Source organism: Pteronotus mesoamericanus, unplaced genomic scaffold (genome assembly GCF_021234165.1).
Source record: "Pteronotus mesoamericanus isolate MK-2021 breed Mesoamerican mustached bat unplaced genomic scaffold, CSHL_Meso_final contig_173, whole genome shotgun sequence".
Taxonomy (NCBI): domain Eukaryota; kingdom Metazoa; phylum Chordata; class Mammalia; order Chiroptera; family Mormoopidae; genus Pteronotus; species Pteronotus mesoamericanus.
The window spans coordinates 2,310,424-2,326,659 of record NW_026555072.1 but is presented as its reverse complement, the minus strand read 5'-3'; the positions used below and the strand labels follow the sequence as shown (position 1 = coordinate 2,326,659).

The 16,236-nt window shown below is 49.8% G+C and overlaps 3 protein-coding genes across 6 annotated transcripts in view; all 3 read right to left on the bottom strand.

The window, feature by feature from the left end:
• SYN1 (synapsin I) overlaps positions 1–5,083 on the bottom strand; it is a 48,811-nt gene extending 43,728 nt beyond the window's left edge. For both annotated transcript variants that reach the window (XM_054566477.1, XM_054566478.1), the window contains exon 1: positions 4,607–5,083. In XM_054566477.1, the coding sequence (XP_054422452.1) occupies positions 4,607–4,983 (377 nt within the window). In that variant the 5' untranslated portion in view covers positions 4,984–5,083. The remainder of the gene's footprint in view (positions 1–4,606) is intronic.
• Positions 1–16,236, bottom strand: part of UXT (ubiquitously expressed prefoldin like chaperone) — a 269,833-nt gene that overhangs the window by 228,502 nt on the left and 25,095 nt on the right. The gene's annotated exons all lie outside the window — the stretch shown is intronic.
• CFP (complement factor properdin) lies at positions 9,161–15,064 on the bottom strand. The gene is made up of 9 exons (XM_054566481.1): positions 14,779–15,064; positions 14,544–14,694; positions 12,900–13,075; positions 12,290–12,460; positions 11,962–12,153; positions 11,599–11,772; positions 11,154–11,345; positions 10,880–10,991; positions 9,161–9,428 (listed from the first exon to the last, which is right to left on the bottom strand). Exons 1-9 carry the CDS (start codon positions 14,858–14,860, stop codon positions 9,263–9,265), a joined length of 1,416 nt encoding a protein of 471 aa, XP_054422456.1. The 5' UTR covers positions 14,861–15,064; the 3' UTR covers positions 9,161–9,262.

Sequence of the window (16,236 nt, the reverse complement as noted above, 5' to 3'; positions counted from 1 at the left end):
CATACTGGGGGCAGGGAGGCATTCAAGTGATCTCCTTGGACATCTGTTGGTACTCCTTGCTCCACTTTGATGGCAAATGAACAAGTATGTCAGCCACAGCCCGAGGACAGCATGGGAACCAAGGGCTCAGGGATCTCTCAAGGATGAAGGAGTGGGTCATGCACCAGGTAAGCCACCAAGACCAAGAGAGGTGCTAGCTGAGGGTGAGGGGAATCTAGAATGTATAGAAGACAATGTACATCATTTATTTATGCCACATTTATTAACTGTGGCAGTGGAGGCTAGAGTTCATCCCACTAACCATGTTCTTTCAAGTCCCCACCACACAACAAGGCTAATTACAATCCTGGGAATGCTGTTCCCAGATGGGGTGAACTTACTCTAAGGAGTAAGTGAATCTGAGCAGTACAAGGAATGGACTGAGTGCTCCATCCAGGTCCTCACCTCCCTCCCTTCAGGCCTTCACATCTATTGTCCAACTTCTGGAAATAGCTGTTGCTGAAGCTTCACAATGCTGTCCCATCCTGGGAATTGCCCTCTGTACCACAAATTTGCTTTCCCCAAGATTGTTTCTCCTCCCAGGTGGAAGCCTCTGGCCAATGACTGCCTGATGCAGGAATTCAGAAGCATGGCTCTTCCAACTCCTTTGGGATAACTCGGGAGGGTCCTCCCAGCTCAAGAGCTCCCCAGAGGATTGGCAGAGGCCTCTGTTGTGGCTGCATCATAGCTCCTTTCCTGGCCAACTCCTGCTTCCCCCACCCCTCCCCTGCAACAGGTGTTGTTCCCCAGAGCTATCCCCAAGAATCTGCACGCAAATATCAGTCTCAAGGTCTGCTTCCAGGGAAGTCCCAGAAAATAAGCCATGATAAAAATATATAGTTTATATAACCCACTATATACATGTTTACATCATAACCCACCCTATATATGTAGTATTTATTATATAAGACACATATAACATGTTATAAAGCAAATATAATATAGGCTGTTTCATATAACATACAATATATGGTTTATTACATATTATGTGTAGATGTATCCAGAATGTATAGTAGCATTTGTTTAAATATACATATATAATTAGAATGAAAGTTTCAGTAAATAATTATCTTTACTATGTGTAATAGAGCCTGAAATTTCCTATTTTATTTTATTCCATTTCATGGAGAAAAAACACAACTTATATATTATATACAATTAACCCATTATATTAATAAATGTATTATATGGTATATGTCACATATAATATATGGCATATATTATTGATTATATTTCTTGTTGGAGTAACAGTTTTGTTAAATAATAATTCCACTTGCTATGTGCAATATACTTTGTTATTTTTTATTTTCATTTATTCTACTTCACGAAGCAAATGAAATGCTGGTCACAAGCCAATAGGTGGCCCAAAGTTTGGAAAATATGGGACTAAATCATCTCTAAAATGGAAAATGAATCTCAACTCAGAGTTTGTAACTTTAAATCATGGAGGACTCGAGACCCAAAAAGGAACAAGAATGGTGAGGTTTGGTGGGAAAGGTGTCACATTGTACTTAGGTGTATAATCCATTAGAGTTTGCACAACTCCTCCTTTATTCCAGGCTGAGATCACTAAGACTTGCATAGTTCTGAATGTCTGCAAGATGGTGATGCAAAGGTCCCTGTTTTCCACATTAAGCCTGGTATACAAGGCTCTCTTACTTTATCCATCCTACTCCACCTATAATAGGTGCTAAGTAAATATTTGCTAGATTGACTGGAAGAAGACTGGAGCAGCTGCTGGGATAAAGGGGGGTTGGTTCTGGAATGCATAAGGGGAAGGGAAGAATCTTTCACTGAATTCAGCAGGTTCTCAATAAATGCTTGCTGGAAAAATTAGAAGAAAAATGGAAAACACTGGAGTTATGTTTATGGGAAAGGGAAGGGTCTTGTCAATAATTAGTAGGTAATTAATAAAGCTTGTTGGAATGAAGGGAAAAGCTGCATAGCACCTGCCTGGATGGTCAGAGTGGAAAAAAAATCTAAAAGAGGGTGGTTACCAATATTCAGAAGGGGCCACTTGAAGGGGTTTGTTGACGTCAATGGAGCAAATTTAGACAGGAAGATGGCATCTGTGTGAGTGGGTGTTGGTGAAGGAATTGTATCATGTGTTCAACAAATGTTTTATGGATTGTTGCAGAAAAGGCTAGAAGAGCCTGCTGCGGGGATGGGAATGTGGTTGTTTAAACAGAATACAGTAAGAGATTATACATCTTGAATTATTTGGGAAAAGAGGCAGTTGGGAAGATGGCTGCTAAGTGGGGGAGGGAACCTGGCCAAACGAGAGTAGGTGCACATTAAGAGCTTTCAGGATTGTGTAGCGTTGAAGGCAGGATGAAGTTTGTTGAGGGGGAATTAGGGCTACAAGAAGGGGAGAAGAAGAGGCAATGAATAAGGGGTTCTTAGTAGTATACAATAAGTGCTCATTAAAGAATTGCAGTGTTAAATTGTGGAGGAAAAGATACAGAGAATCCAGCTTGTGGTTAGGATTAGAAGGAAGAAGAACTGAAGGAGGGGTTGTCCTAGTATATGCTAGTGCTTAATAAATCCCTCCCACACTCTGACACATGAAAAGCATGTAATTAATATCTGTAGAATGAATAAATGGCTCTGAATAGAAAGGCTGCTGAGTTAGGGTTCTTAGGAGTGGGACATGGTGATCTAACAATTAAAGAAATGATATTTAATATATTTAGGCTAAAGCAGACCCCTGGGCAGGGAGGGCTTGAGACAGGGGCAGAACTTCCAGATTTGTAATAACTTTTACATAGGTGCTCAATAAATGTTTAGTGGCTTAAATAGAAGGAAGACCCCTTGGGGTGTAGACTTAAGAGTGGGAGAGGGAATCCGAGAGACACTGAAGGGAGTAGAAAGGGGATAACCCCTATAAATTGGGCTCTAGACTTATGAAAGGAAAGGCCCTGGAGAGGGGCTTTATGATTGATGCAGGTTCTCATAGGGGTAATGAAGGAATGCTCACTTGAACCACTAAAACAAAAGGACTTTGGGAAGGAGGTGTGAATATAGAGAGCACAGAAGTCACTCCATACACGCTTGCAGGAACCATTGGAGCAAAAGGTCTTTGGGGTAAGGTGATTAGAATTGCCACCTGGCAGAGAGGAAATAAATGCACACTGAACCCATTCAAAGAAAAGGTATTTGGGGAGGGAGGGCTAGGGATGGGCATACAATCAATTGGAGGGAAATCTTCTGCAGAAAGGGATTAAAGATGCGGAAACTTGATCTATGTAAGCTTGATCCTTGTGGAGAAGGCACCGAATCAGGCACACAGCAGGTGCTCCACAAATGCTCCAAGGAGTGATTTAAAAGATAAGGTCTTTGGAAGGAGGGATTGAAATGGTGCACACAGTGCTGGATATCTGATTACTGTATTAATTGGAAGCAAAGGCCTTTAGGTAAAGGGTCTAAGTTTGGATCATGCAGGAGCTGCTCAACACATGCAGAATGAAGCTACTGAAGGAAAGTCATTGGGGAAAGGTTTTGGGGGTAGGGTGAACAGTAGGCACTCAATAAATGCTTGCTGCATACACAGGAGGAAAGAGTCTTTGGAGAAGGCTTATACAGTAGGCCGTGGATAAGTGCTAGGTGGGTCTACCAAAGAAAAGGTCCTTGAAGGAGTAGCTTGAGAAGGGGGGGGGAGGAGGCACTCAATAAATGCCTTCTAGATACATTGTAGGAAAAGGATTTTGGGGAGAGAGTCTGAAGATGAGTCACACAGAGAAGGTTCAAAAATATTCTTGGAACTCATCTGAGGAAAATGATACATTTGAGAAAGGGGTTTGGGGATGGGACATACATCAAGCAGTTAATAAATGCTTTCTAGATTTTTTTGAGAAACAGGTCCTTAGAGAAGGGGGAGAAGGGGCCTGGAGTTGGGACACACAGAGGGCATTCAATAAAGGCTCACAGGATCCATTAAAGGCAACACCTTTAGTGAGAAGCTGGGGTGGGATACACAGCAGGCACTCAATCAATGTTCACTGAATAGTTTAAATGGTCTTTGAGGAGAGGACTGGGGTGGGGCACATAGCTCACTCTGGATACATATTGACAAGATCTATTAGAGAGAGGGCCTTAGGGGAAGGGTTGAGGGAGACAAAACACATGTCAAGCTCTCAATGAATGTTCACAAAATTCGTGGAAGCCAAAGGCCTTGGGGAAGGGCTCCCATTGAGGCACACTGCACATACTTGATAAATGCTCACAAGATCTATTAGAGGGCAAGGCCTTTGGCAAAAGGGTTGGGCGAGGGGACAGGGCACATTAGGCTCTCAAATGTTCACAGGATACATGGAAGCCAAGGCTTTTGGGAAGGAGGTACACAGCAGGCGCCCGATAACTGCTTCCTGTGTGGATCGAAGAGGACTTGGTGGTGGGGAGGTGGGGGTAAGGACGGGGCACACAGAGTGCGCCCAGCGTAATAATTTAAAGGTAAAGGTTCGGGTGAGGGGATCTGGTGCTGGACACACAAGTGGTGCTCGATAATTGCTCGTCACGGAATCATCTGGGGACCCAGGCCCTCAGGGAGACGTCCGCGGCAGTGGCTTACCAGTCGGTGTGGGGCTCGTCGATGACCAGCAGCACCCTGGCGGCGGCGCCCCCACGGCCTGCGCCCCCAGAGCCGCCGCCCACCTGCTCGCTGAAGGTGGCGGCTGCGGCCGCAGTGGTCTGCTTGACCGCGTTGGACAGCGATGAGAAGAAGCCACCGCCCCCTGAGGACCCCGGGCTAGGGGCAGCCGGAGAGGCCACGGGGGCAGCCGAGGAGACCCTCTCGTTAGTGGCGGTTGCGGGACCGGGCGTGGCTCCAGGGCTGGGGGCAGCAGGCGGCGGCGGGGGCGGCTGCGGGCGCTGCAGGTCTGTCATGTACCCATTTGGCAGATTGGCCATGAAGTTGCTGTCCGACAGGCGGCGCCGCAGGTAGTTCATGGTTGCAGAGCGGGGCAGGGGGTCCTAGGAGCTGTCTGATCAGGAGTCGCGGGGGCAGACTGCGCGGGGCCCAGGAGCACAACTGCGCTCTTGGGCACGACGCGACTCTTCCGCTGCCCGCTGCAGACTGAGGCAGCGCTGAGTCGCCACCGCCGCAGCGCGGATGGTCGCGCCCGGGCCCCCCTATCTGGCGCCCCTCATGGTGCAGTCCAGCTGGGCTGGCGGCAGCGCGGACGCGACCAAGGCTACCGGGAAGGGGAGTTTGAAGAGGAATGGCGAGTGACGTCAGCGCGCCTTCGGTGCTGGGGTGGCTGTGGCGCGCACCAGCAGGCGGGGGCGAAGGCGCTGTCCGCGGTGCTGAAGGGGGCCGTGCGCACGCGCCACGCCGCATCCTGTTCCCCTCCCCCCCTCCGATTAGGGATGCGCAATTTGGGGAGTGGGGGCGGGGTGGGTGCTTGTCCTGAGGGTCAGAGTGGGTGGTCACGCAAGTCCCCCACCTCATTTCATCCTGGTCTTCACACCCAGTCGTGCCCACTCACAGGACCCTCCGCAGATACTCGGTTTCCAGTGTTGATATTTACCACAGAAGGCATGTGGGGGTGGGAATGGAGGGACATTCGGAAACACAAAAGTAGAGAACGCCCTCACAGCGAGGAGTGGGGGTCACACGCAGTACCCTGCGGGGAAATAAGTTTCCCACGTATACACAGGCTCAGCTAGGCAGAGAGGTGTGGGGGATGTGTAGACAGCATTAGACAGGTGGAGGTGGGGATGTGGGTAGGGTACACATCCTTGCCCTGAGGAGGGTGCTGGAGGCACACGGGGACTAACATACACGTGGAAATACATGTAGACACACACGAAAGGAAACACATGGAGGCATGTACAGAGAACATGCACCAATCTAGGTATGTAAACACACACACAAACCCAGGGTAACACACAAGGACATGTATATACACTTACACATGCACACAACAGGCACCACATCAACACACAGAGAACCAGGGAAACTCACATGAGTATGCACATCCAGACAAAACACATACCGACAAACAATGGTGGACAAACCTAGATCAGCCACACAGACACATTCCCTTAACACTAGCCCTGATGTAACTACATCTATCCCCCTCTTGCACACACTAGGTCGCACACACTGGGTCTGTACACCCCCAATCGTTTGCCCTGGACACAGTCAAAACCCACAGTAACTATCATCAGTGCTCACGGCCTTCTCCCTCTGCACCACAAAACTTTCCAGAGGAAGATCCACCCTAGGGTATGCACACAGGAGGTGCCAAATGTTTGCCACGTGAGCAAATAACTTTTATAGTCTGGACAGAGGTTGGCTGTGAAAGCCATTCTGTCAGCTCCTACTAAGATCCTGACTACAATGAGAGCACAAGTCCACCTAAAAATACCCAATGCTTAGCTGAGCTGTTTACATGTGTTGTCTTATCCAGCCCCTCACAACAATCCCATGTGGTGATTATCATTTCTATTTTACAGATGAAGAGATCCAAGAATTTCAATTCATTCCTAAAGGGTCATGTTCACTATGTGATCCCTACATTTTTTAAAGAATGTTCCAGAAAGAGGTGCCAGTATGGCTGGAAAAAATTGATCCAGGGGCATTGTGGCAGGAGATGAGGTCAGATGTTATCAGGGACCAGGTGGGCAGGGTCTTGTGGGCCACAGTGAGCGATGATGATGGACCAAGTGAGGTAGAAGATGGCAAGAAGTAGGCAGATTTGGAGTCTCTTCTGCCTGCAGGATTTTCAGATGAATCATCCACTTACTCATGTGTCCATTCTTCATTCATTAAGCCATTGGCCTCTTTAAACAACACAGTAATGGTGTGGGGTCTGGAGTCAAGAGCGCTTACCTTCGAACTGAAAATGATCACTTGACTCACCCCTAAGGGTGGGGGATAGGGGAGAGAAAACCTCCATTTTTGTATGTGCTGTGACTTCTGTCAGGAATGCCCTCCCCCCACCCTCCCAAGGACCATCTTTGACCAAGGTCTTCAGGAAGTCCCCTCTCTCAGGTCTTGGATTCCATCTCCTTTTCCCCTAGGTTCCCACAGTCCTCAAGTCAAATGCCTCCAAACTGTCCTCTACTTCCTCCACCCCAGCCAGCTCGTCTCACCTCCAGGCCTTGGCTTTGGCCACTCTTTCCCCCCCTCTCCTGGATGCCTTCTCTGGCACTTCACATCCCAGTTTTTCCCACATTGGGGAACTCCCCAAGGATCAGGTATTTCCCAGCATTTTGAAGTATGTGCTCCCCAGTTTATTGCTCAATAACTGAAGCAAACGAGTTATGCTGGGTCTATGGTGGTCTCTCTGGGTGACAGAAGCAGTTGCAGGGTTACAGACTCTTCTGGCTCCTCGGGAACCTGTTGCTAGACTGCTTCTTCTCAGGGGTTCTATTTCCAGGTTCCTAGTACTTACGGACCCCAGCACCATTCCCTTTCTCCAGGTGGCTCAATTTCTATAAATTAATTTTTGTAGATTGCTTGGCAGAAAAATAAGGATCCCCCCCCGCAGGAGTGCCTCAACTCCTTAAGGCAGAGGTAAGGCTCCTCTGCACTCTCTCCATCTTTTCCAGCAGGAATTTAAAAGAAGGCGCCCCAAGAATGCTTTTCTTTGTTGTGCGTACCTATGTTTATAACTCTCACACACATATCCATGTTGCCTTAATGTGCACGTGTGCACATGCACACCCCTGTAACTCACAGTTACGGTGCACACAATTGTAACTTCACACTCACTACACGTACACTCAATACATCCTTAATTTTTGCACAGACCCATAGGAGCCTTTACACTGCACACACACAAACTTCCACTTTCTTGTAAACACATACCTCTCTCATACTCTGTATTAGCAACCAGAACCCCTCACTTTGGCTTATTCTTCCCATGATGACCAAATATCTATCAACTTTGTCTTCATCTCAACCCATCAACTGGCCCATCTTACACAGGGGAAATCAACCCAGAAAACTGAGTGTCCTGACAGACTTTGGGTGTCACAAATCTTCCAACCAAACCCTCCCACACAGAAGTGCCCCCCGCATTCACACGACTAAGTCCTAAACCCTGCTTCTGACATGGTGCTTCAGAAATGTCCAACCCACTACTTTTTGTGTTTGTTTCCTCCTTGGTAAATGGGGATAATAATACTGACCCTCATAGGTCCATTGTAGATTAAATGAATTCATACTACAGAGGCTTACAATACTAACAGGCATGCGGCAAGTCCTCTCTAAGTACTAGCTATTAACATAATTGAGTCTTATGCTTTGTCTCATTACAAGGGGCCCAGCATTCATAAATGCTAAACAAATGAGCAAGTGCTATGGGCATTGGTGTCTGGGTTTGTTCCCTTCACAGTGGAGACACATACCACTCTTGACTCCTCTTCTTCCTTATCCCTCACAATGTCCAGGACTACTGTTAGTAGGTGTTGATGATGCTCAAAGGAAAGGATCACCTATTCTGAGTCTCTTCCCTTGTTCAGATGTCCTCTCCTTCTACCAGCTCTTCTCCACCCCAGATGCCCAGACTTAGTGCTAGTATACAGCAGATGCTAGTAAGTGTTGAATGAGTGAACAAATGCCAACAGAAATCTGTGTCTGGGTTTGGGCTTCTCCTGGCAGATTCTCCAGGTTCTCTTTGCCCCCACCTCAGCTTAGGGCACCTCATAGGCACTTCCTCACCACCCCTGACCCTCCGGAGCTATTTGTTGCCACTAATTGCAGCGTTGGAGCTGGGCTGCTGGGAGTGGGTGCTGGTGCAGCGGGGTGCCCACTCCAGCCATGCCTCTGCTGCCTGCTGCTGTTCACCCAGGACTGACGTGGAATCTGCCAGTCCAGAGGCTCCCGCAGGTGGGAACCTAGGGAGCTTTAAGAGGCGAGGAGACAGATAACAAGCATGCCAGCCAATCAGAAAGTACCTGGCAGGGCGGGTAGCCAAACCGGAAACCCATACGTGAGCTCTGCAGAGGGACGTGCTGGGTGGCCCCAGGCACCAGGGGATGGGGGTGGGGGCAGAAACCGGAGTTCTGGCAGCAGCAAAGGGTGGAAGGGGTGGATACTTGCCTTCATTCCTGCCAAAATGTGGCCATAGTGGAAGATACAGTTTTCCACAACAGGCCACTGTGACTTTGCCCGTGCTGTGCCTCTTGGACTAGAAGATGCTATTGCCCCACTCTTGGGGAAGAGGCTGGTTTATTGAGGTCTGGGAGGTTAGGGTGTCGGAGTGAAAGAGAGGTGTTAGAACTTCTCATCCTCAGGGTCTTCGCAGGCAGGCACGTGTAGACATGGCTGTTTCTCTTCCACCACCACCTTCTGCCCTTGTAGCGTCTCACACAATGAAGATGGTTTCCCCCAGAAGGTCACATTCTTCTTCCCTTGACCTTCAACGATGCTAACAGTGGGCCTGAGGCATTGGGCGGGGGGAATGGAAGGGAGAAGCTCAGAGAAGGCAAGAACGCATTCAAGAAACTCTTACTGAGTGTATATTATGTGCCCAACACTATTTTTAAACTGTGAGATATTGGGTAATTTCTTTACCTTCCTTGTGTCTCACTTTCCCTCATCTGAAAAATGGGAAAAATGGAAATAATAATAACAACAATACCCACCTCACTGGGCTGAGTGAGGATAAATGAGTTAATTCAGGTAAACTGCTCAGAGTGGTGTCTGGTACACAGTAAGTACTCAATAAATGCTGATGATTGTTACTAGTTGACACAAGCTACCTTCTCTTACATCCAAAACCCTTTACATCTTTCTTTCCATGCCCACTGGAAAACTAACTAATGCTTTGCCCTGACATTCAAGGCCTTTTTGTTGTACCCAAATGTCTGACCCAAGGCAATCTCTATCTTCCACTTTATCCAGACTCAGTCCCGTGTCCAGAATGGGCTTTGCCTGGGTTATTTCTCCCACCAGGCAAGCCCTCCATTCACTCACTTCCTGATTTTCTCAATCAGCCCTTTCTCCATTAATTCCCTCATTCTGTCAAGTCCTTCAAGCCTCCATTTGACACCTTAAGTCATCTTCAGGACCCCTCAAAATCCCACAGCTGGAGAACCCTTTGCAGATTGTAGGCTTTCCATGAGATAGGAACAAGCCACTTAATCTAGTAGCTTGATGTGCATTATGTGGAAATACGAAGGGATGAGTGGGTATTTTAACCGTCTCTCACATCTGGGCTACCCTGGCCATGGAAACACTTTGAGTGGCTAATCACCTGCTCACACAGCCTCGCCACCTTCCTGTCGGGGAGGCCCAATCAGTTTCCTAGACCAAGGTTCAGGTGGCAGTCCCTTTTCTACATACCAACAATTCCTCACATGCCTTCTGTCAGGGCCCTGTCTACCTGGATCTCTTAGGAGATCCGTGGGATCTGGATTGTGTTTGCCTGCAACTGTTGCCAAAGAGGCCTTACAGTGCCTGGGCACAGTGAGATATTGAGTGAGACACCGAATCAACCATGGAGGCATGGGTGACTGAGGCAATGAGTAAGTGAATAGAGGTATGAGTGACTGAGTGGCTGTACAAGCCAATCAAAGCATGGGTAACTGAGAGAGCAGAGCAAATGGACACATGCGGGACTGAGCGAATGGGAGAATAGCTGAGTAACTGAATAAGTGACTTGAAGGCACAGAGGCTACGAACTCTACCTTCTACCTTCAACGTCTTCTTTCTCAGCTTCTCCTTTAGTTTCCCCCACTTCCTGCAGCTGGGAAATGACACTCAGAAAGGCAGGCACCTTGGGCCCACTGGTGGGAAAGCACTGGTTGGGAGTAGCCGACTCTCCTGCCCTAAATGCTGACATAGCAATATCACCACCCCTTCTTAGGCACATTCTGCCTCCTCACTCACGAGAAGTTGGGGAGCTGGGCCTTGCAGAGGCGCTGGCGGGTGCGGGTGGGGTTGGGTCCACATGGGGGCATGCACAGCCCCCAGGTACTCCACTCTGACCATGAGCCTTTCCCTGCAATGAGAGGAGGGAGTTACTGAGTCAGAATTAGTGGTCTCGGGGGGTGGGGTTAATGAGACAGAGGCTACAGGGACAAGGGATCCACAGCAGACAGTCAGAAACCCCCATCACATCAAGGGCTGCCCACCCTCACAGCGGAGTCTAGGGAGCACTCACAGGAGCAGCGCTGGATGTTGTAGCAGTGCCGGATATCTTGTTGTTCCCCAGGACATCGATGTCCATTAAAGTTGCGGCCCTTGCAGCTCCGTGAGCGTGTCTGCTGGCCTGGGATCTCCTGACAGCTGATGCGTTGCATCTTCGGACGGACACAGGTGCTCCATTCCTCCCATGGCCCCCACTCTCCATTCACTGCAGAGTCAGGGGCAGCAGGGGCTTGCACCAAAGAAGGGAGCCAGCAAGGGGGTTGAAAGGAAGGAATGAGTGCTGGTGGAGGGAGTGGGGGGTGATCAGATGTGGGAATGAGGTAATTAGAGGTGGAACCAAGGCATCAGGGCTGGGAATGGAGGAATTTGAGGCAGGAACAAGGCATTAGAAGCAGGAACTGAGCAAGAGAGAAGGGTGGTGGCTTAGGCACGGAAATGGTGCATCTTGAGGTGCTGACCAGGGCAGTGTACTTTCGTATTGCAGACGTGGGTCCGGGTAGCTTCACCAGCACAGAAGGGGCCCCCATGCTGGGGCGCAGGGCGATCACATGTCCGGTGTTCCACGACCTTGCCTAGGCCACAGGTCACTGGGCAGGGGCTCACTGGGCCCCATTGCCCCCAGCCTCCAGCCACTGTTGCGGGGGGAAAGGAGTGAGGAAAAGACCACCTCAATCTCCCCACTTCAGCCCCTAGACCGTTGAGGCAGACCATCCCCAAATGAAGAGCTCCATGGTCACATGGTCTAAGATCTATCCCATGAAGTGGCAGAGCTTCTGTGCCTGAATCAAGAGCACAGTGTCAGAGGCCTTATCCCTATGTACCTGGGCAGGGCGGCAGGCCGCTGCAGCTCCGCTGCTCATAGGCTGACTCTGGGCACGGCCTCCCCGGAGGGTTCGTGGAGGGCTCAGGTGCAGAACACGTGCGGCTTCGTCTTTCCACAGGTCCGTTGGGTCCAGCGTGGCAGGAGCCTGAGCAAGCGCCCCAGGGGCCCCAAGCAGCCCAGGCCCCATGTGCTGTGGCGGGGTGGGATGGGGGGAGGCCAAGTGGAGTCATGCATGCTGAAATCCTCCCACCCTCCCAGTTCCCTGCTATAACCCTCAGACCCACCCTGGGTGCCTGCATCAGTGCCCTGTGGCGGCCCTCACTCACTGGGGCAGATCTGCTTCGTGTCACAGGCCTCTGACTCCTGTGCTTCTCCTGGGCAGTTGCCCCCACACTTGGGGGTGGGCTGATCACATGTTCGGCGGCGAGTCCGGGTCCCTCTGGAGCAGGTGACAGAGCAAGGTGTCCAGGGCCCCCAGTTGGACCAGCCTCCTATCTCTGCGGGAGAGAAGAGGAAGAGACAGGATGGAGTTGGGGGTGTCATTCAGGGGTCCTTGTTTCCTCATGTAGCCCACATCAGCGATTCCTGTCCCCACATCCTGTGTCCCACTTGGCCCACCATCATTGCTCATCTGCACTGTCGCGGTAACCTGCACGCTGATCCCTCTGCTTCGCCCCTCATCACGTAGCCTGTCTTCCTCCTGACAGCAAGGAGGTCACGACCCAAGTCAGATCATGTTTCTCCTCTACCCATAACTCGTATCACTCAAAATGAAAGCCGACGTCCTCACCACGACCCACAAGGATCAGGCCACACTTGCCTCCTCCTTGGAGCCTCACAAATATCAGGCGCAGTCCCACCCTCAGGGCCTCTGTCCCCATTATTCCCAGCACCAGGTAACAGGCAGTGCACGCCTGCCTTGCGGATCCTCCTCACCAGGACAACACGGCTTGTCCTCACAGGCCTGCAGCTGCCACTCGAGGGTCCCAGGCTGCACCTCCTGAGGGCACTCTCCACCCCAGCCTATGCAGCGCCGGTGCCGCAACTGGGAGCCCTCGGTGCAGGTCACGGAGCAGGGAGCCCAACTGGACCACTGTGACCATCGTGGGGGCCTGCAGAGAGAAGTGTGTGTGTGTGTGTACACATACACACACACACACGTATATACATACATATGTGTATGCACAAGCTGGCAAAGATAGTATATAGGGCTGTAGAGTATAGGCAGGCATAGGCAGGGGCATGGGATAAATATGTGTGAAATAATGAGAGTACCTACCTCTTAAGGATATCGGGGGACTGAATGGGAAGAGACAGGCACACAGTAAGTACTTAATAAGTATCACTTACCTTCATGATCAGGGACCTGAGGCTACCCTCTGAAGTCCCCCAAGGACAGTGCCAGGCATGCAGTAAGCAAATATAAGGAGTAGGGGTCCAGAACTCATGTCAGAAACCCACTGGGCCACCATTGTGCAAACAGGAAGTGCTTAATAAATAGGAGCAATCATCCCGATGAACTCAGAGTACCTATCAAAAATACCCCGTATCTATCTTCAAACACCTGCACGGCATAATGTTAAATAGATGTGAACTGTTAACAGGACTAGGGATCCAGCGCTACCTTCAAAAAACTCCTAAGCTCCCCGTCCCCGAAGTGTATCTGAGATATACAGTAAGCAGTTAAAAAATACATCTGGCATACAGTAAGTACTCAATACATATAAGTGGCCATCATGACTAGAGCTACCCTCAGAAATCCTCCAGCTGCCCCTGGCCTCTGCCATTCACCTGGTAGGCTGGAAGCACTCAATGAATGGGAAGTGTCAGCATAATGAGGAGCCTAGAGCTGCGCTCAGATTCCCTAAACTCTCTTGTCTCCGCAATGCATCTGCATACAGTAAGCACTCAATATGAAATGTCATCACAATTAGGGGACTCGAGCTACCTTCAGAAATACCTGAGTTAGCCCTGACTGGCGTAGCTCAGTTGGTTGGGTGTCATCCCGCAAAGCAAAAGATTGCTGGTTCCATTCCCAGTCAGGGCACAAGCCTGGGTTGTGGGCCAGTCCCGGTTGGGAGTGTGAGAGAGGCAACTGGCCAGTATTTCTCTCTCACATCAATGTTTCTCTCCCTTTCTTTCTCCTTCCCTTCCTCTCTCTCTAAAATTAATCAAATCTTTTTAAAAAAAAAATACCTGAATTGCTCCCCACTCACAATGCTTCCAGTATGCAGGAAGTGCTCGATATTTGTAAGCTATAGCAGTACATCCAGCAACGTCTAGAGACATTTTGGTTATTGCAGCTGGTGTGGGGAATTGCTACTGGCATCTAATCAGAGGCCAGAGGTGCTGCAAAACACCCTGCAATGCACAGATCAGCCCCCCACCCCAATAGTAATTTTCTGGCCCCAAATGCCAATAGAACAAAGGCTGCAAAACCCTTTGGTTTGGTCATGTGCTATGGTCATGATCAAGACCTTGGAACCATCCTTAGGAATCCCAGAGAAGGAAAGAGTCCAATTCTGGGTCACCCTGTGGACAGTCCTTCCTGCCTTCCCCCAACCCCAGGCTCCCCCTAACCTGCATGCCTGACAGAGCTTGCTGCCGGGCTCCTGGAAGGCATAGTTAGGGTTGAGACAGCAGTCTTTCTTAAGGACACCTCTCCCCAGTAAGTCTTTGCACTTGCCCGAGGATTCCTCATACTGGGAGAAGCAGAGTACGGGGTCTGAGCCTGTAACAGGGTGGGGGAAAGGAGTATGGTCAGGGATGTGGTCACCCTGGGCCCCCCGCGGGCAAGCTGGGCTCATTCACTCACCTGTGGCTGGCAGGGTGAGCAGCAGCAGCAGCAGTGGGGGCTGCAGTAGCAGCAACCGAGAGGCCTGTGCTCGGGTGGGCATGTTGAGTACTGCACTCCTGCAGCCCTGCCTGGCTTTGTGTGAGCTGACCTGCTCTGGGAGTCAGTGGGAAAGAGGAACCAGGGCAGGAGGAACTAACTGAAAGGGCAAAGAGCAGCAGTGTTGGGGAGGGCAGGTCTTTACAGCTCCCACCTCTCCCTTGTCACTTCTGCCCCTGAGCCGCCTTCCCTACTCAGCCCTTCCTACTTCCTCTCTTACTCAGTCCTGTTTTGTTACTGTATCCCTAGCACCCCACGCCCCGCCCAGCAACCCTTCAGCACTTAAATCAATGGTCTTTGAACAAATTCTTATTGAAGGGAAATGGAGCCCAGGAGTTTGGCACAAGATGAATTTCCTAGCTGTGTAACCTTGGGCAAGACACTTTAACCTCTCTGAGACTCAGTTTCTTCACCTGTAAAATGCATACTCCCTAACATGACAGGATGAACCCCATGGGGCTGTTTAACAAGGCTGAAAGGAGTGTGTCCCTCCTCATGGGGTGAAGTGACCATTGAAGTAATTGCTTCATTTTCCATGTTGACTTAACCCACACTTCTCTTTCCTGAAAGGGAGGTCCCCTGTGGTCAGCATGGGGAAGGGAGGTCAGCATATAGGAAGTGCGAAGGGGAAGTGAAAAGAGTGTGGGGAGGATTCAGAAGGAGTGAAATGGGGATAGCCACTGCCCAGGGGGCCAGTGGGGACAAGTTTTAGGGCCTGCAGAGGGAACTGGCCTGGTCATATTCCACCGGAGTAACTTGGGTAGGTAACAACCCCCTCCCTGAGCCTATATTATAGGGCTTGTTGCCAAGATTGGGAACTAAGGTTTTTTTCTAAAGTCCTTAGCAAAGTGCCTGGCATATAGTAGATGCTCTGTGTTTGTTATATACATTTCTCCAACATTTATTGGTCACCTATTGGGAGCCAGATGCTATTCTCAGCATTGGGTGGAGCAAAGAATAAGACAGCCCAGAATCCTGGTCCTCAAGGGGCTTACACTCTAAAAGAAGACACAGATAATAAATGTCACCTCTCTCACAGAGGCCTTTCCCAGATACCTTTCTTGTACGGCATCCCTATTACTCTCTAGCCCAGTGGTTCTCAAACCTTAGCGTATGTCAGAATCATCTGGAAGGTTGGTCAAACGGTAGCGTGCTGGGACGCACCCCCTTTTCTGATTCTGTACGTCTGGGGTCAAGAACATGGATTTTTAAGAAACTCCCAGGTGACAATGATGCTGCTGGTCTGGGGACCACACTTTTCCTTTGTAGGCCTCATCTAGAAAAACTATTCTATGTGCTTATTTTACTGTTAATAATTAATTCCTCTTTAACCCATTTTTCCGTGCAGGGAATACTGAGCCCCGCAGACTTGCTATCTTT

Coding starts and splice junctions, on each gene's coding strand:
- CFP (XM_054566481.1), bottom strand. CDS start 14,860: ATGCCCACCCGAGCACAGGCCTCTCGGTTGCTGCTACTGCAGCCCCCA. Junction 14,695..14,778: donor GCTCACCCTGCCAGCCACAG/GTGAGTGAATGA, acceptor ACCCTGTTACAG/GCTCAGACCCCGTACTCTGC. Junction 11,773..11,961: donor CGGCCTGCCGCCCTGCCCAG/GTACATAGGGAT, acceptor CCCCCGCAACAG/TGGCTGGAGGCTGGGGGCAA.